The 25,948-nt window shown below is 41.0% G+C and overlaps 1 protein-coding gene across 1 annotated transcript in view; it reads right to left on the bottom strand.

Annotated features, from left to right (window-relative positions):
• LOC139410888 (mitoferrin-1-like) overlaps positions 1-23,068 on the bottom strand; it is a 34,995-nt gene extending 11,927 nt beyond the window's left edge. The window contains exon 1 of the mRNA XM_071156525.1: positions 22,769-23,068. Within this exon, the coding sequence (XP_071012626.1) occupies positions 22,769-22,939 (171 nt within the window). The 5' untranslated portion in view covers positions 22,940-23,068. The remainder of the gene's footprint in view (positions 1-22,768) is intronic.
• Positions 23,069-25,948: the final 2,880 nt, after the last annotated feature.

Raw genomic sequence — 25,948 nt, 5'->3', positions numbered from 1 at the left:
GCAAAAATCTATTAATCAAAAACAACACTTTGTTTAAGGAGAAGTAACATGCAGTGAAAACAAATATTAAATTTTAACTTTTAAACTTGAACTGAGTAAAAACTCTAAATATGTGATTGCACAGTAATGTTCACTTGTTTGAGGTTGAGGGTGATACTTGGTGGTGTCCCATCTTTTCCACAAGTTCATCAATGTTCGGGGTAAGGCTCTGAGCTGAAGAAATCCTCAGAATTGAGTGGAGGTGTTCAGCAGTAAGTCGACTTCTGTGTGATGTTTTGTTCAGGTTCATCAAAGAAAACAGTTGTTCACACAGGTATGTGCTGCCAAACATAGACAACGTTTGAGCAGCCTGGATGCGCAGCTGGGGCATTGTGCCGGGGAGGAAACGGGCGAACTCCGCAGCACCCACTGCCGCATATTTTGCCCTCAGTGCATCATTGCATTGGAGGTCAATCAACTCCATTTGGAGGTTTGGTGGTGAGCTTTCCACGTCAACAGCAAATGGGTTACCGAGCAGTTCCAACCTGCTTTTTTGTGCTTCAAAGTCAGCAAATCGGCGTCGAAAGTCAGCGGCAAGCATACCTATTTTATCAGCCAACTGTGTGCTCGGGAACGCACTGGTAGAGAGCTTCTCTTTCATGGTCTGGCAGCTGGGAAAGTGGCTCAAATTTTCTTTCCGCATCTGCGTCTCCCACAGAGTCAGTTTGGTTTTAAATGCCTTCACTGTACTGTACATATCAGAGATGACACGATCCCGACCCTGCAGCTGCAAGTTTATTGCATTCAGATGACTCGTAATGTCACACAGAAAAGCCATTTCACACAGAAACATTTCGTCTCGGAGTTGTGTTGTGTCTTTCCCTTTGCTGTCCAAGAACAGACAAATCTCCTCACGAAGCTCGAAACATCTTTGAAGCACCTTTCCCTGGCTTAGCCATCGCACCTCTGTGTGATAAGGCAAATCACCATGCTCCGTTTCTAACTCCGTCAGAAATGCCTTGAACTGGCGGTGATTCAAACCTTTGGCTCTGATAAAGTTAACTGTGCGCGTGATGATGCTCATTACATGCTCCATTTTCAAGGCTTTACCGCACAACGCTTCCTGGTGTATGATACAATGATAAGCTGTCAGCTCACCTGTCGCGTTTTCCTCTTGCATCTTTTCCCGTATCTTCGCCACCAGTCCGCTCCTGTGTCCACACATCGCAGGTGCTCCGTCGGTTGTCAAACCCACGAGTTTTTCCCAAGGCAGCTCCATCTCATTTACACATCTTGACACCTCTTCATACAAATCATGCCCCGTAGTTGTGCCATGCATAGGACGTAAAGCCAAAAACTCCTCTGTCACGCTTAGGTTGGAGTCCACTCCGCGGATGAAAATTGACAACTGGGCAATGTCAGAAATGTCGGTGCTCTCATCCACAGCCAAGGAATATGCAATAAAATCTTTTCCCTTTTTCACAAGCTGCTCTTTTAGATTGATGGACAACTGGTCTACTCTCTCGGCAATGGTGTTTCTGCTCAGACTCACATTTAAAAAGAGTTGCCTTTTTTCTGGGCAAACTTCGTCACAAACTTTAATCATGCAGTTTTTGATGAAATCCCCCTCCGTAAATGGCCGGGCTGATTTAGCGATCTCTTCTGCCAAAATAAAACTGGCCTTGACAGTTGCGTCCGCGTGTGTGTCCGCGTGTTTCGTTTCATAATGTCGTCTCAGATTATACTCTTTCAGTACCGCCACACTTTCTCCACACAGAAGACACACAGGTTTTCCAGCTACCTTCGTGAACATATACTCCGACTCCCACCTTGTTTGAAACCCCCGGTTCTCAGTATCCACCTTCCGTTTTGCCATTTTTGATGGGTATCTGAAAGTTAATTTTACTGTGATGCTGACGACTGCTGTGCCAATAAATATTGAAATGAAGCAGCCTACTGCTCGGTGCGTCACCTTTGCATTGTGGGAAATGTAGTATTGGTGCGTGTAAAAGATCTGCGGGCTGCCGGCTTGCTGCGGGCCGGTTCTAATAATAAATCAAGATCATCCCAGGGGCCGTAAAAAACCTTCTTGCGGGCCGGATGTGGCCCGCGGGCCTTGACTCTGACATATGTGGTCTAGGGTGTCGGGTAAGGTGGTGGTGATCTGGTCCCTAACTTGCCTTTCAAGGCACTTCATGATGAAAGAAGTGACTGCTACGGGGTGATAGTCATTTAGTTCAGTTACCTTCACTTTCTTGGGTACAGGAACAATGTTGGAGATATTGAAGCAAGTGGGACAACAGACTGGGATATGAAGAAATGTAATATGTCCATAAAAACTACAGAGAGCTGGTCTGGACCGGCAGCCTTGCTTATAATTATTTAGTCACGTCGGACACAGAGAACGAGAGCACACATTCCTTGTGAGCGTTGAGGGCCTGCGTCAGCGGCTCAATGTTGTTTCTCTCAAAGCGGGCGAAGGCATTTAGCGCTCCCGGGAGCGAGCTGTCGTTTTTCACGACGTAGCTGGCTTTCCCTTTATAATCTGTGATTGTCTGGAGTCCCTGCCACATACGTCTCATGTTTGAGATGTTGAATTGCAACTCTACTTTGTCCCTGTACTGTCCCTTTGCCTCAGATTGCCTTACTGATGTCAGCTGGTCTGTTTGTACACGCCGATGTTCAGTCACCTTGCCATAGTTAAATATGGTGGTTCGTGCTTAAATTTTTGAGCGAAATCTGCCATCTACCACGGTTTTTGGTTTGGATTAGTTGTAATCGTCACAGTGGAAACAACATCCTTACCACGGGAGCTTCCTTAAGTTTCTCCTCTGGTGAGGAGCAGATTGGAGGCATGATCTGATGTGCCTAAGGGAGGGTGGGGGAGGGACTTGTAGCCATCCTAGAGTGGAGATTAGCAATGATCCATAATTCAGTAAAACAGAGTATGTTACAGTTCCTGATGTCTCCCTGGAAGGAGATCCTCACCCTGAGCTTGTCTACTTTATCATCCAGGGACTGAAAGTAAGCAAGTAATATACTCTGAAGCAGTGGATGGTATGCTCGCCGCCTGAGACTTGAGTCCTACTTCTTCCTCTACTCCAGCGTCTTGGTGCAGACCCCAGGATGAATAGAGCTGCCTCAGGAATTTCAAATAAAGGATCCAGGTCAAATTTCAGCTCGAATTTCTGGTGAGTGCCCGCCGATCTAATATCCAAAAGTTATTGTTGGCTGGAGGTAATAATACAAGAAACGTTCTGATCAAATAATGTTTTTTTTTTTTTTACACATAAAAATAATGCAAAGTTGGCTAGGAGATAGAAACAGGGAAACCATGTCTGTCGGCTAGGGTTGCAAAGGGTCAGAAACATTACGGTAAATGTCCAGATATTTTCCATGGGAAGTTAAGCCCGGGAATTTGGGGAATTTTGCTTAAATTCATCAAAAAAGTTAGCTTATAACAGTAAACCTTTTTTGTGGGATACACAAGGCAATTCTAGGTCTTGTGGTATATTTCGTTTGAACTATCGCGAATTCAATGGAATTGCAACCCTCTTGCACACAAATGAGATGTTATTGAGCCCAGACTACTACTGTACACTGTCTGAGCCAAGGACTACATGCTTTCTGGTAAGTTTTGATTACAACACTGGGGTGAATATATTTTTATGACATACATGATTTTTGTTAACTGGTAAAAAGTAGCCTACAGCAAAGTGTGTTTAATTAATTTCTAAATTGTTAAAGATTCCTGCTAGTTAGTTTTTGCTACCATGTGGGTTTTAACTTACTTGAGTGTGCTAACTGAGAAGTGTTAATTCACCTGTTTCCATACATGTTTCATTTTAAAACATTTATCTAACAAAAGAGATGTTTAATCTAACTGCTTAACTATTTACAGTTGAAGTCGGAAGTTTACATACACTTAGGTTGGAGTCATTAAAAACTTGTTTGTTTTTCAACCACTCCATAAATTTCTTGTTAACAAAATATAATTTTGGCAAGTCGGTTAGGACATCTACTTTGTGCATTACACAAGCAATTTTCCAACAATTGTTTACAGACATAATATTTCACTTATTATAAACGGTTTACATACGTTAAGTTGACTATGCCTTTAAACAGCTTGGAAAATTCCAGAAAATGTCATGGCTTTAGAAGCTTCTTATAGGCTAATTGACATTAGTTCAGTCAATTGGAGGTGTACCTGTGGATGTATTTCAAGGCCGACCTTCAAACTCAGTGCCTCTTTGCTTGACATCATGGGAAAATCAAAAGAAATCAGCCAAGACATCAGAAAAAAAATTGTAGACCTCCACAAGTCTGGCTCATTCTTGGGAGCAATTTCCAAACGCCTGAAGGTAACACGTTCATCTGTACAAACAATAGTACACAAGCATAAACACCATGGGACCACGCAGCCGTCATACCGCTCAGGAAGGAGACGCGTTCTGTCCCCTAGAGATGAACGTACTTTGGTGGGAAAAGTGCAAATCAATCCCAGAACAGCAGCAAAGGATCTTGTGAAGATGCTGGAGGAAACAGGTACCAAAGTATCTATATCCACAGTAAAACAAGTCCTATATCGACAAAACCTGAAAGGCAGCTCAGCAAGGAAGAAGCCACTGCTCCAAAACCGCCATAAAATTTTTAAAAAAGACTATGGTGCTCATCGCGCACCAGCGACTCCTGTGGCGGGCTGGGCGCAGTGTACGCTAGCCAAGGTGGCCAGATGCACTGTGTTTCCTCCGGCGCATTGGTGCGGCTGGCTTCCGGGTTGGATGTGTGCTGTGTTAAAGAAGCAGCGGCTTGGTTGGTTGTGTATCGGAGGACGCATGACTTTCAACCTTCGTCTCTCCCGAGCCCGTACGGGAGTTGTAGCGATGAGACAAGATAGTAGCTACTACAACAATTGGATACTACGAAATTGGGGAGAAAAAGGGGTAAAATTCAAAAAAGATCGTACTTTTTGGAGAAATGGTCTCTGGTCTGATGAAACAAAAATAGAACTGTTTGGCCATAATGACCATCAGTGTTTGGAGGAAAAGGGGGAGGCTTGCAAGTCAAATAACACCATCCCAACCGTGAAGCCCGGTGGTGGCAACATCATGTTGTGGGGGTGTTTTGCTGCAAGAGGGACGGGTGCACTTCACAAAATAGATGGCATCACAAGGCATGAAAATTAAGTGGATATATTGAAGCAACATCAAGACATCAGTCAGGAAGTAAAGCTTGGTTGCAAATGGGTCTCCCAAATGGACAATGACCCCAAGCATACTTCCAAAGTTGTGGCAAAATGGCTTAATGACAACAAAGTCAAGGTATTGAAGTGGCCATCACAAAGCCCCGACCTCAATCCAAAAGAACATTTGTGGGCAGAACTGAAAAGGCGTGTGTGAGCAAGGAGGCCTACAAACCGGACTCCGTTACACCAGCTCTGTCATCAGGAATGGGCCAAAATTCACCCAACTTATTGTGAGAAGCTTGTGGAAGGCTACCTGAAACGTTTGACCCAAGCTAACTTCTTTGGGGTAGGGGGCAGTATTGGGTAGCTTGGTTGAAAAATGTGCCCAAATTAAGCTGCCTGCTACTCAGCCGTAAAAGCTATAATATTGTCTATGCATATAGATAGAAAACACTGAAGTTTCTAAAACTGTTTGAATGATGTCTGTGAGTAGAACAGAACTCATATGGTAGGCAAAAACCTGAGAAAAAATCCAACCAGGAAGTGGGACATTGAAGTTTGTAGTTTTTCAACTCAGCCCCCATTGAAGATACAGTGGGATATTAGTTATATTAGTTATGTCACTTTGTTTTGAGGATTCTACTCTAAAGGAGGGGCTCATAAGAGCTCTTTGAGTGAGTGGTCTGGCAGAGTGCCACAGCCTCGGTCTGGCGCGCTCACGTGAAAAGGTAGCTAGCTACGTTACACTTCATTTGTACAGACAAAGGAATTGTCATGTTGGAACATTAATTAAGTTTTATGTTAAAAACATCCTAAAGATTGATTCCATACTTAGAAACATGCCAACCTACGGGCTGTAACGGAACTTTTTGAACTTTTCGTTCGACGCGACCCGAATGCGCTTTTGGATTTGTTTACCAAACACCCTAACAAAATAAGATATTTGGACATAACTGATGAACATTATCGAACAAATCAAACATTTATGGTGGAACTGGGATTCCTGGGAGAACATTCTGATGAAGGTCATCAAAGGTAAGTGAATATTTAAAATGCTATTTTTGAGCAATGTTGACTGCCCAATATGGCGGGTATCTTCTTGGCTGCTTTGTTGTCTAAAGGCTGTACTCAGATTATTGCATGGTTTGCTTTCTCCGTAAAGTTTTTAAAAAAATCTGACACAGCGGTTGCATTAAGGAGAAGTTTATCTAAAGTTCCATGTATAATAGTCATATGTTTATCAATGTTTATTATGAGTATTTCTGTAATTTGATGTGGCTCTCTGCACAATCACAGCATGTTTTAGAACTACTGAATGTAACGCGCCAATTGGGGCGACGCACAATTGGCCTAGCGTCGTCCGGGTTAGGGAGGGCTTGGCCGGTAGGGATATCCTTGTCTCATCGCGCACCAGCGACTCCTGTGGCGGGCCGGGTGCAGTGCGCGCTAACCAAGGTTGCCAGGTGCACTGTGTTTCCTCAGACACATTGGTGCGGCTGGCTTCCGGGTTGGATGCGCGCTGTGTTAAGAAGCAGTGCGGCTTGGTTGGGTTGTGAGACGCATGACTTTCAACCTTAGTCTCTCCCGAGCCCGTACAGGAGTTGTAGCGATGAGACAAGATAGTAGCTACTAAAAACAACCATGAAATTGGAGAGAAAAAGGGGTAAAAAAAATATATAAAAAAATAAAAAAAGGGTTAGTGATTCATTTTCTCTCTATTTGTGCTTTTTGTGAAAAATAGCTGTGTTTTTCTCTGGCTTGGTGGTGACTTAACATAATCATTTGTGGTGCTTTCGCTGTAAATCCTTTTTGAAATCAGACACTGTGGCTGGATTAACCTCTAGTGACACCCCATCCCGTGAACGGGACCGTTATCATCTGACACTAATTAGTATAACGCAACGGACATAAATATTACTAGAAAATATTCCTATTCATGAAAATCCCAAGTGAAATATATTGAGACACAGCTTAGCCTTTTGTTAATCACCCGGTCGTCTCAGATTTTCAAAATATGCTTTACAGCCAAAGCTAGACAAACATTTGTGCAAGTTTATCGATAGCCTAGCATAGCATTTTGTCCAGCTAGCAGCAGGTAACTTGGTCACGGAAATCAGAAAAGCAATCAAATTAAATAGTTTACCTTTGATGAGCTTCGGATGTTTTCACTTACGAGACTCCCAGTTAGATAGCAAATGTTCCTTTTTTCCCAAAATATTATTTTTGTAGGAGAAATAGCTCCGTTTGTTCTTCACGTTTGGCTGAGAAATGGCCCGGAAATTGCAGTCACGAAAACAGCGAAAAATATTCCAAATTAGCTCCATAATAGACAGAAACATGGCAAACGTTGTTTATAATCAATCATCAAGGTGTTTTTCAAATATCTATTCGATAATATATCCATCAGGACAATTAGTTTTTCAGTAGGGCCGATTGGAGTAATGGCTACCTCTGTATTTTACGCGAGAATCTCTCTGGGAGCATCAGGTGACCACTTGCGCAATGTAGCCGCCTACGGGTATTCTTCAACATAAATGTGTAAAACTACATCACAATGCTGTAGACACCGTCGGGAATACGGAGAAAGAGTAATCTGGTTGATAGCCCATTCACTGCTCCATAGGGACACATTGGAACGCAGCGCTTTCAAAACATGGGGCACTTCCGGATTGGATTTTTTTTCTCAGGCTTTCGCCTGCAACATCAGTTCTGTTATACTCAGACAATATTTTTACAGTTTTGGAAACTTTAGTGTTTTCTATCCTAAACTGTCAATTATATGCATATTCTAGCATCTTGTCCTGACAAAATATCCAGTTTCCTACGGGAACGTTTTTTTTTTCCAAAAATGAAAATACTGCCCCCTAGTCACAAAAGGTTAACGAGAATTTTATATTTAAAATGGTGTAAAATACTTATATGCTTGAGGAATTTTAATTATGAGACTTGTTGTTGTTTTGAATTTGGCTCCCTGCACTCTCACTAGCTGTTGCGAGCGGAACCCAAGTCCTAGACAGGTTAAACAATTCAAAGGCAATGCTACCAAATACTAATTGAGTGTATGTAAACTTCTGACCCACTGGGAATGTGATGAAAGAAATAAAAGCTGAAATAAATAATTCTCTACTATTATTCTGACATTTAACATTCTTAAAATAAAGTGGTGATCCTAACTGACCTAAGACAGGGAATGTTTACTAGAATGAAATGTCAGGAATTGTGAAAAACTGAGTTTAAATGTATTTGGCTAAGGTGTACGTACATAAACTTCCTACTTCAACTGTATCTGTACATGGAATTGTATTTGTTATTATTTTTTACAAATGTTTTTCTAGTCTTTACAGGAAAATGCCACAGGCACTATCTGGTGAGTGGAGACATTTCACTGTAGCAAATGTAGAAGGAAAAACAGTGTATATATTTGCAAATACTGTGCCAAATCAAATGTGAACGCAACAAAGATGCGGAATCATCTAGCCAAGTGCATAAAGTTCCCTCAGCGCTCACAAGCAACCATCGAATAGAAGTAGAGGGACTTTTGTCACTGTGAAAAGGATGAATCAGACACCTTATCGATAGCAACAGCACATGGTCCTACTGGAATCAGAAGTGTTTTTGACTCAATGGAGGAAAGTAGTCAGAGAAATGCTGATAATGTCTTGCTTGAGCTGTGTATGCAACTGGTTTACCTCTGATGCTCACAGGCTGTGTATTGGAAGAGATTTCTAAATGTTCTTCGCCCAGCATACAACCAGACATGCTTTATCTACTCATTTTCTGGATGCAGAGTTCAACAAGGTTCAAGTGAAGGTCAAGGAAATCATAGAGAAAGCAGACTGTATTGCAATCATCTCCGATGGGTGGTCGAATGTTCGCCGGTAAGGAATAATTAACTACATAATCTCCACTACTCAACCAGTATTCCACAAGAGCACAGACACAAGGGACAACAGACACACTGGTCTCTACATTGCAGAGGAGCTGCGAACATGAAGGCTGTTTGGTCTAAAGTGGAGGAGTCCTACCCTCACATCACACCCATTGGCTGTGCTGCTCATGATTGAATCAGATTGAATCTGCTTCTCAAGGACATCATGGCACTGAAAACAATGGATACATTCTACAAGAGAGCCAAGGAAATGGTTAGGTATGTGAAGGGTCACCAGCAATCTACCTCACCAAGCAAAGTGAGAAGAATAAGAGTACCACATTGAAGCTTCCCAGCAACACCCGTTGAGGTGGTGTTGTCATCATCTTTGACAGTCTCCTGGAGGGAAAGGAGTCTCTCCAAGAAATGGCCATATCACACACAGTCTGCCGATATGGACAGCCCCATCAAGAGGATCCTCCTGGATGATGTATTTTGGGAGAGAGTGGTAAGCAGCCTGAAACCTATAGCAGCAGCCAATGCACGGATTGAGAAAGACAATGCCATCCTGTCCGATGTAAGAGAAGAAATCCGTACTGCCCTGCCCACTTCACTTTTGCTCCAAGCGGAGGAAATTGCAGTTCTGAAATACATAAAAAAGCGTGAAGACTTCTGCCTGAAGCCCATAAATGTGGCAGTGTACATGTTGGACCCCATGTATGCCGGCAAGAGCATCCTGTCTGGTGCAGAGATCAACCAGGCCTATGGTGTCATCACTACAGTGACGAGGGCAAGGTTCTTGGCAGTCTGGCGAAGTACACTTCCAAGCAAGGGCTTTGGGATGGAGATGCAATATGGCAGTCGTGCCAACATACCTCAACAGCCACCTGGTGGAAGGGACTTTGTGGATCTGAGGCTCTTTCCCCTGTTGCCTCCATCATCCTCCAAATCCCACCAACATCAGCCACCTCAGAGCGCAACTGGTCCTTGTTTGGGAACACACACCAAAGCACACAACAGGCTGACCAATACAAGGGTTGAAAAATCGGTGGCCATCCGTGAACATTTTAGGGTTTTTGAGCCTGACAAGCCATCCTCAACAAGGTTGGAAACTGACAGTGAAGATGAGGCCTCAGAGTCTGATGTTCAAGAGCTGGACATTGAGGAGTTCCAGGGAAAAGACCATTTTACAGATGTATGTTGAAAACATTTCTGGGAGATGCGATGGATCATTGGGGATCATTCAATATTCCCTTTCTTTTGCTGTTCAGCGAAATCATCTCATGTGAAGGGTCAACTCATTAAGTTAAATTCGTAACTAAATATTTATTTATTTCTATTAGAATAATTTAATCATTTGCAATTATGTTAACTTATGATAAGGTTTATGTTTGTCTCCATATGATATGGTAAATATATCCAATGCAAAAAAACATCTACATTTAAAATGGTATTAATATTAATTTGCATATATTTCCGTTAATTACCCATATATTCCCACGGAAAGTTTCCACCACTGAATATTCCCCATAATGTGCAACCCTACTTGTTATTTCTTAAGAGGCTCACTATTTAATGAAGTAAACCGAATCCTTGAGCGAGTTAAGATTCGTCCCTTATTTACCAGCAATAGGCCAACTGCATGTCTATAGTTTACCTCCCTATTATGCTATTATCTCAGCCTCCTAATCCAAGTAATTCCATCTATTAAGCAGTTTTGCTCTAGAGATAAACCACCACACAGGACAGCTTCATGGGATTATCTCATGATATCAATAAATCTGACCTACTCCTCTACGACCCACTACTACCAAACAAGCTGAATGAGCACTACAGGTTGTTTTGAGCCAATAGCATTTTCAGCCATTTTGACCCTCAACTGACAACACCTTCAGGACTAACTTCCCTGAAAACCCCCTGCCATCCTACACCCCCTCCCTCCCACCCCAGGCTACCCTCCCCCTTCGTCACCACAGAACAGGAGGTGAACAAGCTCAAAAAAGGGCAAAACAGCAAGAAGGCTGTAGGCTCAGACCATATCTCTTCAGCTACACTAAAGCACTGCGCTGACCAGCTTTCCCCTGTTTTCACTGACATAATCAGTCTCTGGAACTATGCACTGTACCGGACTTCTTCAAATCCTCCACCATCATCCCCGTCCCGAAGAAACAAAAGGTGACCAGCCTGAACGACTACAGACCTGTAGCGCTCACCTCGGTCATCATGAAATCCTTCGAGCACTTGGGACCTCATTGATAAACTGTGCGTACGTACATAATATACTCCAAAATGTGCGTGCACCAGAGAATGTGCTCACCTCCCCGCAAACTTTTTCCTATCATCAGTCTGCATGGTGAATGAGATAGAGCTTTTGTTTAGCAGAGTTCGCAATTCATTTAGTTTCTGCTGACCAGTAGCAGATCACTTTGTTGAAGCTAACCATCCCATCTCCTCCCTCAAATACACAGGCATGTTGCTCTACCAAGGAAATCGAACATCGAGATCCTACTACTAGAGGTGCTGAAGGGTGGGACTAATTACAACATAACAAATGTTAAATATTCTGTGTCTGTAAAATGTTTATAGGTTCAGAACTTTTGTGAATCAGCACAGTTAAAAATATATGGCAAATAGAAATCAAACTGGATGGACATCAGAAATAGATGGGAGAGGAAGGACAGGACTAAAAACAAACAAACTATAAAAATAGATTATGTCCGTAATGTGTATATAGTATGTATAAGCTGGAAGTAGAAGCCTAAATGTTGTTGTTCATTAGTTTACTCCAATTAAGGGGCTGGTAGGGTTAGCGGGAAAATTAAGATGAATACATTTTAAAAAGATATGCGTTTATGTACAGTACCAGTCAAAAGTTGACACTTACTCATTCAAGGGTTTTTCTTTATGTAATATTTTCTACATTGTAGAATAGTGAAGACATCACAACTATGAAATAATATATGGAATTATGTAGTAACCAAAAAACAAACAAAAAGTGTTAAATCAAAATATACTTTAGATTTGAGATTCTTCAAAGTAGCTACCCCTTGCTTTGATTACAGCTTTGCACACTCTTGGCATTCTCTTAACCAGCTTCATGAGGTAGTCATCTGGAATGCGGCAGGTAGCCTAGTGGTTAGCGCGTTGGGCAAGTAACCAAAAGGTTGCTGGATCGAATCTCCGAGATGACGTCATTGTAAATAAGAATTTGTTCTTAGCCGACTTGCCTAGTTAAATAAAGGTTACATTTAAAAATGCATTTCAATTAACAGTTGTGGTGACAGGTGGTTCACAGAAGATGGTCTTATACCAAATAGGGCTAAACAGCTCAAATAAGCAAAGAGAAACGACGGTCCATCATTACTTTAAAACATGAAGATCCGTCAATCCGGAAAACTTCAAGAACTTTGAAAGCTTTTCCTCGTGCAGTGGCAAAAACCATCAAGAGCTATGATGAAAGTCTCATGAGACAAATAAATGCTTCAGAGTTCGAGTAACAGACATCTCAACTAGAGGTCGACCGATTAATCGGAATGGCCAATTAATTAGGGACGATTTCAAGTTTTCATAACAATCGGAAATCGGTATTTTTGGACACCGATTTGGCCGATTGTTGTTGTTTTTTTACACCTTTATTTAATCTTTATTTAACTAGGCAAGTCAGTTAAGAACACATTCATATTTTCAATGACGGCCTATGAACGGTGGGTTAACTGCCTCGTTCAGAGGCAGAACGACAGATTTTCATCTTGTCAGCTCGGGGGATTCAATCTTGCAACCTTACAGTTAACTAGTCCAGCGCTCGAACCACCTGCCTCTCATTGCACTCCACGAGGAGACTGTCTGTAACGCGAATGCAGTAAGCCATAGTAAGTTTCTAGCTAGCATTAAACTTATCTTATAAAAAACAGTCAATCACTAGTTAACTACACATGGTTGATGATATTACTAGATATTATCTAGCGTGTCCTGCATTGCATATAATCGATGTGGTGCGTATCGTTGCTCCAATGTGTACCTAACCATGAACATCAATGCCTTTCTTAAAATCAATACACAGAAGTATATATTTTAAACCTGCACAACTTGCTAAAAGAAATCCAGGTTAGCAGGCAATATTATCCAGTGAAATTGTCACTTCACTTGCGTTCATTGCACGCAGAGTCAGTGTATTTGCAACAGTTTGGGCCGCCTAATTTGCCAGAATTTTACGTAATTATTACATAAAATTGAAGATTGTGCAATGTAACATGAATATTTACACTAATGGATGCCACCCCTTAGATAAAATACAGGACGGTTCCGTATTTCCCTGAAATAATAAACGTCTTGTTTTCGAGATGATAGTTTCCGGATTCGACCATATTAATGACCAAAGGCTATTTTTCTGTGTGTTATTATGTTATAATTAAGTCTATGATTTGATAGAGCAGTCTGACTGAGCAGTGGTAGGCAAGCATTGCGCGGTTAATGACTTCAAGCCTATCAACTCCCGAGATTAGGCTTGTGTAACCGATGTGAAATGGCTAGCTAGTTAGCGGGATGCGCGCTAATAGCATTTCAAACGTCACTCGCTCTGAGACTTGGAGTGGTTGTTCCCCTTGCTCTGCATGGATAACGCTGCTTCGACGGTCGCTGTTGTCGTTGTGTTCCTGGCTCAAGCCCAGGAAGGAGCGAGAAGAGGGACGGAAGCTATACTGTTACACTGGCAATACTAAAGTGCCTCTAAGAACATCCAATAGTCAAAGGTTAATTAAATATAAATGGTATAGAGAGAAATAGTCCTATAATTTCTATAATAACTACAACTTAAAACTTCTTACCTGGGAATATTGAAGACTCGTGTTAAAAGGAACCACCAGCTTTCATATGTTATGTTCTGAGCAAGGAACTTAAACGTTAGCTTTCTTACATGGCACATATTGCACTTTTACTTTCTTCTCCAACACTTTGTTTTTGCATTATTTAAACCAAATTGAATATGTTGAATTATTTATTTGAGGATAAATTGATTTTATTGATGTATTATATTAAGTAAAAATAAGTGTTCATTCAGTATTGTTGTAATTGTCATTATTAAAAATAAATAATTTTTTTTAAGTAAAAAAATAAATAAAAATAAAAAACGGCCGATTAATCGGTATCGGCTTTTTTGGTCCGCCAATAATCGGTATCGGTGTTGAAAAATCATAATCGGTTGACTTCTAATCTCAACTAGATGTCGACCGGCATGGACGATTAATTAGGGCCAATTTAAAGTTTTCATAACAATCGGTAATCAGCCCTTTTGGACGCAGATTACATTGCAATTCACGAGGAAACTGCGTGGCAGGCTGACCACCTGTTACACAAGTGCAACATCAAAAGGACCTTGTGGCTGCAATGAGCCAAGGTAAGTTGCTAGCTATCTTATAAAAAACAATCAATCTTCAGATAATCACTAGTTAACTACACTTGGTTAATGATATTACTAGGTTAACTAGCTTGTCCTGCGTTGCATATAATCAATGCGGTGCCTGTTAATTTATCATCAAATCACAGCCTAATTCAACTTCGCCAAACGGTGAGGATTTAACAAAAGCGCATTTGCGAAAAAAGCACATTCGTTGCACAAATGTACCTAACCATAAACATCAACGCCTTTATTAAAATCAATACACATATATTTTTAAACCTGCATATCTAGTTCAAATAAATTCATGTTAGCAGGCAATATTAAGTAGGGAAATTGTCTCACTTCTTGGGTTCAGTGCAAGCAGAGTCAGGGTATATGCAACAGTTTGGGCCGATTGACTCGTTGCGAACTGTGTTTCTTCCTAACAAAGACTGTAATTTGCCAGAATTGTACATAATTATGACATAACATTGAAGGTTATGCAATGTAACATCGATATTTAGACTTAGGGTTGCCACCAGTTCGATAAAATACAGAACGGTTCCATATTTCACTGAAAGAATAAACGTTTTGTTTTCTAAATTAGTTTACGAATTTGACCATATTAATGACCAAAGGCTCATATTTCTGTGTGTTTATTATAATTAACTATATGATTTGATATTTGGTAATGAAATTGGAAACAATTAAATATCTGAAATGTTTAAAAAAAAGTTGATGCTAATCTTATGCTAATGCTAACAATGGCCTAATATATTCAATGTCCTTTAAACTATTGTCTTTTAACAGTTTCACAATTAATTCTAATCAACCTAATAATTATGACAAGACAACCCTCACTATTGTCACTGGTTTCACTAATTGCACTGTTTTGTCCACATAACCTGTTTCAAGCATTCATGACATTACATTGAAGGCACAGTGATGCCGAAACGTTGGCGTTTTACCCAATAAATCACTGGGAGTTTATGACTCTTTGTTTTTATAGCTTAAAGTTTATTCACCATTAGTCAGCAACTCTACACTAAATAACTTTCTATGGGTGTGCGCCAGCTCATGCTTTTTAATTATTATTTTTAGAATCTAAAATAATTACTCATAAGAATCGTATAACTAGACATAGGAATCTTTTTCCTATCTATTTTTGATTCATAACCACTGCAGAATATATTCCTCACTTTTTCTGGCCGTGATGGGTTCATATTCCTGTAGGAGCCATACAACAAATTACCATTGGCATCTCTCATTTAAATTGGACCTATTAGTCTAGTAAATAGATAACCTGAAATACATAGAGCCTTTGCAATATCATAGGCAGGGCTGTTTATAATACCAGTATACAGTCAAAATTAAACAGCTGATCTTTTACATTGAAGTAGGCCTTTGTATCAAGTTTTTATTGTCACATGCACAAGTACAGTGGAATGCCTTTGCTTGCTCGTTCCCAATAATGCAGTAATGAATATCAGAGGTGCTATCAACAAAAAAAGTAAAGTAGAACTAAAGCACACAAGGAATAAAACTAACTACTGTAAGTACTGTAATATTTTTTGGGAGAGTAGCCTGCCCTAAAATGTCAGAATTCACGGCAAGTCCATCATATTTAGGTTGGGGGGGAAATGTCTATATAAAACATTGTTACGGACAACGCCGACAACATGGGCCTTCACTACCTCGACAACCCAAGGACATATGTAAGGATATTGTTTGTGGACTTTAGCTCAGCCTTCAACACAATCCTTCCGGACCAGCTAGAGCACAAATTTACCCAAGCTGAAAGTATCAGACTCCATCTGCCAGTGGAGACCCTGAGGGAAATGTCACAGTACCAAAATTATACTTTGACTCTTTTCTTATTTTTTATTTTTTTACTTAAAAAATAAAATGTATGCCAAACAAAAACCATTGATTTTAAAGTTTAACAATCCATACAAATCTATTGTTAACAATTTCAACAAAGACAAAGCGAAAGAGAGGAGAGTTTGTCCAGACTGTTTTAACACTCTTGGTTTGACCACCAGACGAATGAATGAAAGAAAACAGTTACCAGCTGAACATAACAGTACGCCAATGCATGTGACCCAACTGGCAATGAAGTCATTCATTTCTTAAAGACACCGTGCACTCTTTTAGAAAAGAGATTGCTTCTTCTATGCAAATGTTTTTAAAATGAGTACAAATAGAATATGTTAGCAGCTGCTATGAGAACATAAATCCTAAATGGAAGGCATTGTTTCTCATCGGTATCCCCATGAACTCAGCCAAAACAAGCTCAATAACTCATTCACACACACTCCTATTGAATAATATGCATTGACCTGTATTGTGAAGAGACTTAGGCTACATTTTGATTTACCCAGTTTATCAAGAGATTTACCATTCAAATAAATTACCATTGTTGTTTTGAATTTAGATTTTTTTTATTTTATAACCATTGTTCAATTGACTCAATGCCTACATGGCTGTTTTAAGATTATGTAAATTATGTTCAAATGTAATGATATTGAACTCGGATGCCCAATGATTTTACAGCGCAGTAGCTGAGTTTATATCTGTCTGGATCAAGTGCCATTCTGTGACTTTTGCTAAATACGTCTTTTTTTTGTGGTATTGTTTTTGTATCGTTTTGGTATTGAGTATTGTGATACTAAACCTGGTATCGAAGTCAAAACACTAGGCAGTATCTTCTCACTAAGGCAAATTCTGTGTGTGCTTATACAGTGGTGTAAAGTACTTAAGTATTACTTTAAAGTATTTTTTACTTAGGTAGATGTTTATGTACTTTACTATTTATATTTTTGGCAACTTATACTTTACTACATTGCTACATTGTACTTTTTACTCACATTTTACCTGACACCCAAAAGTACTCGTTACATTTTGAAAGCTTAGCAGTACAGGAAATTGGTCCAATTCATGCACTTACCAAGAGAACACCTCGTACGGCCTCTGATCTGAAGGACTCAAACACACATGCTTAGTTTGTAAATGATGTTTGAGTATTGGAGTGTGCCCCTGGCTATCCGTAAATAAAATAAAAATGGTGCTGCTTTTTATACTTAAGTACATTTTAGCAATGCCATTTACTTTTGATACTTAAGTATATTTAAAACCAAATACTTTTAGACTTTTACTCAAGTAGTATTTTACTGGGTGACTCCCTTTTATTTGAGTCAATTTCTATGAAGGCATCTTTACTTTAACTCAAGTATGACAATTGGGTACTTTTTCCACCACGGTGTATAAATGGACTTGGAGAATAAAAATGATTCTGATGTAAGGCTGGACGATGTTTTGAATTTATGTTTTTGCGCAATATTTCAAATGCCTGTATCGCAAGAATCAATGTCTTTTTTATTTTCAGTTTTATGAGCATTTAGGTCCGCTTGTTCTCATGTCTTTCTGGTCTCGTCTCTTTCGCTCCTTTTGTGCTGCGTGCAATGACTGTAGGCTGGGAGCACCTTCCAATTACATACATCAAGCCCCTCACCATGGCAGTCACAACAACAAAGATCACTTCCTCCTCTCTGACAACTTGCTATTCGCATTTGAGGTTTGGTCCAACAGAATCAGTCATATGGACACAGAAACACATTTAACTGTAATAGAGAAGTTACACTTTTTATGTCTCAACTCAAATTGCGTGCAGACACCAGTAAAAGAGGGGAGGTATCAATGAACATTGATTCTGGAAAATGAATTCAGTTTGTTGTACCATGTACGGCCAGCAGCATTTACTTGCCAAAGACTGTCAAGGGTGTGTTTTAATGCAATAAGCATAAAACAAAATTATAAGGAATTGGCAACGTGTTCTCATTTTGAGAAAAGGGGTAGGCTCCTTGATTTCATCATCTGAACAAAGTGGACAGGCTAACATGCTGTTTAAACAGTCGGAGTTGGACAGAAGGGTGTGTGCATAACAATTAAACTGTTCTACCCTGTTAGCTAGCAAATAGATACAAGTTGGCTAAACTTGAAATATAAAGATTGGGCCTATGTTGCTACTCACTAGCACATAGGCTTGTGCTTGAGAGATTGTTTATGAGACGTGTTAATTTTCTATAATGCCTGCTACAAGAAGTTACGCCTCAATCACACCGACAGCATTTTGGTACACCCGAAGTACATTCATTTCCAATGGAACGCTGCGTTTGCCTTGCAGCATTGAGTTGCAGAGGCAGTTGCAGTGCGTCCTGTGTGGTGCATACGTTGGATTTATCGAACAAATGTGTCAAACTGTATGCTTAGACGGCTTGACAGAAATGGTGGAAGGTGAATGTTGACCTTTTGCTGCACATATATCCAGATGATGCTGTGTACCATCTTGCGCAATGACGCTATCGGTGTGATCAAGGCATTAGTCATTATTAGTGAATGTGCATTATGCATGGTTATGGGGAAAAAAATATAACCAAAAGGATATTTTTAAAGAGACTTGAAAGCCAGATCAGTGATTAGTGTGATCTCAGATCTGTAATACTGATACATGTTGGACCTCTGCCCAGGTGCTGGACATCCTCTTTCAGAGCCTACTTTAAGTTATTAGTAAAGTGTCCTCTTCCCTCTAAAGCACTAATGAAGTGAGACACAAAATTGAGCAATCACAAAGTGGTGAAGGAAGTGTACAGAATGAGACTGTGCTGTCAAACATCTTACTTTTTGATACTCTAGGCTCATTCGGTACTTCTGAGCTCAGCCTTGCAGAGAGACTTTGCCTGCCTCCGTCTGCACTCACTCAGTCCACTTGACAAAACAGAGCTAGCTTTATCCTGATTGGCGGGTCTCACAGTGACGGTACAATGCCTCAGGCTATTAAAATGGCTACTCTTTCTGGCTGTGCAGTGCCAAAGAACCAGAAAACTATCCTATTGATTGAATATTAGACAAACTTGGTGACCTTACTTCATTTGGTTGATTTTCTCACCTTGTCCAACAAGCAACTAATGTAAAATCTCCAACAATGTAATAACTAATTTAGGCCAACTGTATAACATAAATAAAATAAATCTGCTGCATAACACACAATGAGTAATTTGTTTGCATTGTTCTACTGCCATCGATCTTAGTTTACCAACAGGAAATGCATTCCTGATTGGCTTAAGACATATATTTTTTATCTACTTCTTGTTATGAAGTATATTTTTTTTAAAACACACCCTTTGGAGATGACAGAGTAATAAAACTATTAGTTAATATATGCTACCAGGATCTAGGGTTAGGCTAACTGTAAAGTCATCTCCAATACATCCACCTGAAACTCACATTTTCTCAATTAACTCTTTATTACACCATATTTTTGTAAAAAAATAAAATAACGTTCACCCTTCCTACTGGCAAGGGGGGGGGAAAAAGGACCCATTTGGCACTGGAGAAGAAAAATCACACCAGCTCATCCTGCTCGTTTTGGGCAGGAGAGAAAAGCAGGTCTGGAAGGAGCTAAATTTAACTGGGCTCAATGGGAAGCATAAGACATTCTGTTATTTTACACTGTATGGAGGTTGTAGTTTAGACATGGGGCAGGGAATCCCTGTTTCTGTGTGACACAGCTGCTTTAGTTGTTCAGAAGGGAGTGACTTCATCAGTAGCAAGCCAACTTTAGAAGCCTGAGAAACCTCACACACTGTAGGAGTTAAAAGGTCACCCTACCATGATAAAACTGGGAGACCAGAACATAGTCTTCAGATTGCTGGGGATATCTATGTGTTTTGTTTCTATTACATTAAAAGTCATGACTAATGCCTACCGAGTGGTGCAGCGGTCTAAGGCACTGCAGATCACTACAGATCCTGGTTCGAATCCAGGCTGTGTCACAGCCGGCCACGACCAGGAGATCCATGAGGCAGCGCACAATTGGCCCAGCATCATCCGGGATAGGAGAGGGTTAGGCCGGCCGGGATGTCCTTGTCCCATTGCGTTCAAGCGACTCCTGTGACGAACCGGGCGCATGTACACTGACACGGTCGCCAGGTGCACGGAGTTTCCTCCGACACATTGGTGCGGCTGGCTTCCGCGTTAAGCAGGCATTGTGTCAAGAAGCAGTGCAGCTTGGCGGGTCGTGTTTTGGAGAATGCAGTGCTCTCGATCGTCGCCTCTACCGAGTCCATACGGGAGTTGCAGCGATGGGACAAGACTAACTACCAATTGGATACCACGAAATTGGGGAGAATCATGACTAACTATGTGCTCATAGCATGTGTGTAAATGCATTTCATGAGTGCATCCCATGGCTGACACAAACTGTTTGCTAATCAGCTTGTATAAGAGGGGAATAGTGCACACAACATTTTTCTGCAAGTGAATAATTCGAAACACTTCCACGCTGGGACATGAAGAGAACACCCGACACTTCTAGAAGTAGTACAGAGGGCCGTATAGATAACTCCCTGCAACTCTCTCATATATAAAAGGTTAGATCAGTAATGTAGGCTCCTGTAAAGTACAAGGGTTATTGTTTTATGAATTAATGTAGCCTGTGTTTATCCTGTACTGGCAATCTTTATCACAGGGACATCAACAACTAAGTTATTGTTTCTTAATTTTACAGAGATTCAGTAAATAGTTCTCTCCTCTGTCTAGGGTCTCCTAAGCAGGGAAATCACCCTGGTACCATCTTTCTTCTCATAATGTTTTTATAGAGTATGAGTAATGTCTTATGCAGCCACTGAATTGGCCTAGCCCAATGACAAACAATTGAAGTGATGAGCTGCTTCTTAGTTGTCAGGGTTATTTTCCTTGTCAGTAGTCACTAAAATCGTTTAGGCCTAACTCTTCACGGTAGACGGCAAACCTGATGTCATTGTTTTCAATGGGAGCATGACGGTAAATGCCATTGAAACTGGCGGTGAATGCTGTCAGCCGCCACAGTAGACAGACATTGCCGCCAAAGTTTGAATACATCATATTTTGCCATAGCATTGTTTTCTAACAGATGTTGATTTGCACTCATTGTTTACTGAAATCACCATAGCAGAGCATACCCTCATGCTGGCTTGCTTTTGCCGTCACCCTCTTTATTGCTTTCTTATCCCGCTATGCCGATACATATGACGGTTTTGGCGTCCCTAATCTAAACACAGACTTAGTGATGAAGAAGCAATCTTTCAGTGGACAATTTAAAGTAAGGGGTACAGAATATCTACTGAACTTTAATCTATTCCTATATTAAAATGAAGTTAATAGCAGCTGAGTTAATGAAACACTGTGGCTATGTGTTGATCAAACATGTCAAGTCTGGCTCTTAAACCTTGAGCTGTAAGATGGACAGCATGAAAGGTCCAACACCAGATCCTGGCAGCTACTGAGGAAGTGGCGACAATGGCTTGTGTAACCCTGTTGAATAGACGCAACCTAGTTTGGCTCCAAGTCAGATTGTCTCAATCTAATGGTTTGATTAAGATAAAAAGTTGTATGCCTTTTTTGCCACAAACTTTATTCTGTTGATGTGGTAAGTCAAGTGTTTATGTACACAGGCCTATCCAGCAATGTACTTATATAAACATGTATGAATGAACTTCACTGAATGAGTTAGATAAACGTGTATGAATGAACTGGAAAACAATAACTACCGGTATGCAATGAGAGGGGGCATAGCAGGGAACAAAGTTCACAACCACTTACTCATTACTTATGTCTTACTATAGGCTTCCTACATGCCCTTCAGCTTTGACTAGTCCAGACCAGGACTAAACCACTTGGTTTTGTATATGTAATATGAAAAATAATATTGACCACTAACTAGTTGTCCAGTTCCTTTAGGAACACCTTTCCCCCAAGGCCACCTAAATTTGAGCCCGTTTGACAGCTTTTGACCTTCACCTGTTTGCCTCAATTGCCTGACAACTAGTTTAATAGGAAGGTCGGTTGTGGGTACGATTAAGAATTATATAGAACAAATGGGCACTGTGTGGTTAATGTCAGAGAGCTATCTCAACATGTGCAGGCGTTAACCAGAACTTGATGGTTGTTGGATTTGAAAGTTTTAGCAAACAAGCGAACTGTTATACGTGACCTAACTAGCAACTGTAGCTAAGTGTGCGGCTGAATAACTTACTGGAAACGTTCGATAGCATGTTTCGTTAACAGGGTGAATATTTTCAGGGAAACAGGGACACATATGCTAGCAAGACACATATGCTAGCAACAGTGTCTTGCATGTCTCATAACGTTAGTTAGTTGGCTAGTTAGCAGATAGCTAGCCAAATAGCTCGTTTTCACACAAGCAAATCTGGTAAGGTTATTTCCTCCTCTGCTTGTTGGTGAGCAAAAAAACAAATGCATAATGATGCGAATGAAATGGGTCATTGAGCCATCACTCGATTCATGGGGTAGCTAGCTCGCCTACCTTGACAGAGTCCACGGGGTACATCACCGTGTGCTCCAGGATTCCAGCCACTGCTCCTGCTGTCATGTGGATTGTCAATGAGGCATGAGGTGGTAAACTTTCGTAATCGCCGTCGCCTTCCAAAGGCTCCTCATCTTTGCCTTTAATCTCCGACATCTCCACGGTTGCCATCAGCGCGCAACTCCATGCGAGGCAGACTGGTCAAAAGGATATCTTTAGACACAAGCACGGAATGAGAGGCATGGATAACCAGAACATCATTACCGAGTTCGAGCGCCTAAATGACGTCGGCAGTAAACACGATGGCTGTCTAGTTTGAGCAATGAACATCCAGAAAACCGAAAATGAGGCGGGACCAACAGCCAATGAAAATAGCCCAGCTAGGCATACCAAAATGAGGGTGTTCGATTGAACTCACCCGGGGGCCCGTGTAGGCATGTTTGTCATCGGCTGAAAGTTAATTTCATTCGGCGATGTCGGCTCAAAACAAAAGTGATGTAATTAAGTACGTGTAGCAATTAGTAGGATTCTGGGTTTCTCATGCAAAAGTGTTTGCTTTAAATAAAAACGCTTTATCTACCTTTCCAATGAAAATTTGTTAGAAAATTAAAACTTTTACTTTATGGAAAAGATATGTATGTTTTGGACTATGCACCATGCTGCCTTCTTGACAAAATGACCGAGCAGCACAGATTACTGCTCGATTTGAGATGGCGCTCCTCCCGCCCCGCGGCTCAGCATAATCGAATCCGCGCACTGACAGTTCTTAAAAATATATATATATTATTTTTCATTTCACCTTTATTTAACCAGGTAGGCTAGTTGAGAACAAATTCTCATTTGCAACTGCGACCTGGCCAAGATAAAGCATAGCAGTGTGAACAGACAACAACACAGAGTTACACATGGAGTAAACAATAAACAAGCCAATAACATAGTAGAAAAAAAGAATCTATATACATTGTGTGCAAAAGGCATGAGGAGGTAGGCAATAAATAGGCCATAGGAGTGAATAATTACAATTTAGCAGATTAACACTGGAGTGATAAATGATCAGATGAACATGTGCAGGTAGAGACACTGGTGTGCAAAAGAGCAGAAAAGTAAATAAAATAAAAACAGTATGGGGATGAGGTAGGTAAATTGGGTGGGCTATATACCGCTGGACTATGTACAGCTGCAGCGATGGTTAGCTGCTCAGTCACCAATGTGAGCACAAAAAGGTCACAAAGGTCATTGATCCCTTGTCTATTTCAAAAGTAATACATTTTTCTATGATTTTTGTCATTTTTACCCTTACTAAATAATAACCGACAATGCCACTAGAATACCGCATGAGGAAGCATTTAAAATCCCCTCAACATTAGCTGAGGGATGATGCTAGCATGGAGTACAAGGAGTGGAACATTAGCTAAACCAAAGAGGAAGACAGAGGTCCAACTCGGCAGAAAATCTAGTTGTCTCCGTCCAAGCATGGAGTTTTTGTATGGAGGTCAATAGGGTACCACAGTATGAGCCATAATTACCATATAATCTGGCGGTCAAACAGGGAAACGGTTCCAATCATTTTTCCACCATTCAGTTTTCCCATAGGGGATTTTAGAAATAAGTAAAATAAGTGCTGTGTTTTGTGTAGGCTTACCCTGGCGTGATATTTTGATAATCGTGTAAATCTCTCTAGGACAAGGTTACTTTTATCAATATATTGGCTTGTACCCTACATTAGTTTAAATGGACAATTCTGTGAACTTTCTTGTGCAAGTTTTAAATTGACATAATACCTGTTAGCAAAGGTGTCAGCTAGAGATGACGTGTAGGAGCTTGCAGGGATTTGTAGTTTTGACCTTAACCATGTAAATCTCTCTTGGACAACAAAATGTCATGCCAGGGTAAACCTACATGAAACATAGCCCTTATTTTAAAATGACTGGAACATTTCCCTGTTTGACCACTAAGATTAATGTGTATAATGACACCTCCACTGTGGGGCTCTATCAGACTGTTGAATTTGGTTTAAAAAAAAATGTTATTGTTTATTTCATTAAACACAAGTTTCATAATTCTTAAATTTTACCAAGTGTACTGATTGAGACTTCCGGCACCGACAGAGATGGCCACGTCGCTTCGCGTTCCCAGGAAACTATGCAGTATTTCGTTTTTTTACATGTTATTTCTTACATTGTTACCGCAGGTAATCTTAGGTTTTATTACATACAGTCGGGAGGAACTATTGGATATAAGAGCTAAGTCAACTCACCAACATTACGACCAGGAATACGACTTTCCCGAAGCAGATCCTCTGTTTTGCCCACCTCGCATTTCAAAGACTCAGACACGAGAGGTATGTGGCAGTATCTACAGTCAATCACAGATTACAAAAAGAAAACCAGCCCCGTCGCGGACCAGGATGTCTTGCTCCCAGACAGGGTAAACAACTTCTTTGCTCGCTTTGAGGACAATACAGTGCCACTGACACGGCCCGCTACCAAAACCTGCGGACTCTCCTTCACTGCAGCCGACGTGAGTAAAACCCTCGCAAGGCTGCAGGCCCAGACAGCATCCCCAGCCGTGTCCTCAGAGCATGCGCAGACCAGCTGGCTGGTGTGTTTAAGGACATATTCAATCAATCCTTATCCCAGTCTGCTGTTCCCACAAGCTTCAAGAGGGCCACCATTGTTCCTGTTCCCAAGAAAGCTAAGGTAACTGAGCAAAACGACTGAGCACTCACTTCTGTCATCATGAAGTGCTTTGAGAGACTAGTCAAGGACCATATCACCTCCACCCTACCTGACACCCAGAACCCACTCCAATTTGCTTACCGCCCCAATAGGTCCACAGACGACGCAATCGCAACCACACTGCACACTGCCCTAATTCATCTGGACAAGAGGAATACCTATGTGAGAATGCTGTTCATCAACTACAGCTCATCATTTAACACCATAGTACCTTCCAAGCTCATCATTAAGCTTGGGGCCCTGGGTCTGAACCTCGCCCTGTGCAGCTGGGTCCTGGACTTCCTGACCAGCCACACCCCAGCTGGTGAAGGTAGGAAACAATACCTCCACTTTGCTGATTCTCAACACGGGGCCCCACAAGGGTGCATGCTCAGCCCCCTCCTGTACTCCCTGTTAACTCATGACTGCGTGGCCACCCACACCTCCAACTCAATCATCAAGT

Source organism: Oncorhynchus clarkii, chromosome 6 (genome assembly GCF_045791955.1).
Source record: "Oncorhynchus clarkii lewisi isolate Uvic-CL-2024 chromosome 6, UVic_Ocla_1.0, whole genome shotgun sequence".
Taxonomy (NCBI): domain Eukaryota; kingdom Metazoa; phylum Chordata; class Actinopteri; order Salmoniformes; family Salmonidae; genus Oncorhynchus; species Oncorhynchus clarkii.
Note: the sequence above shows the minus strand (reverse complement) of the source record. Positions and strands in the feature narration are given on the sequence as shown.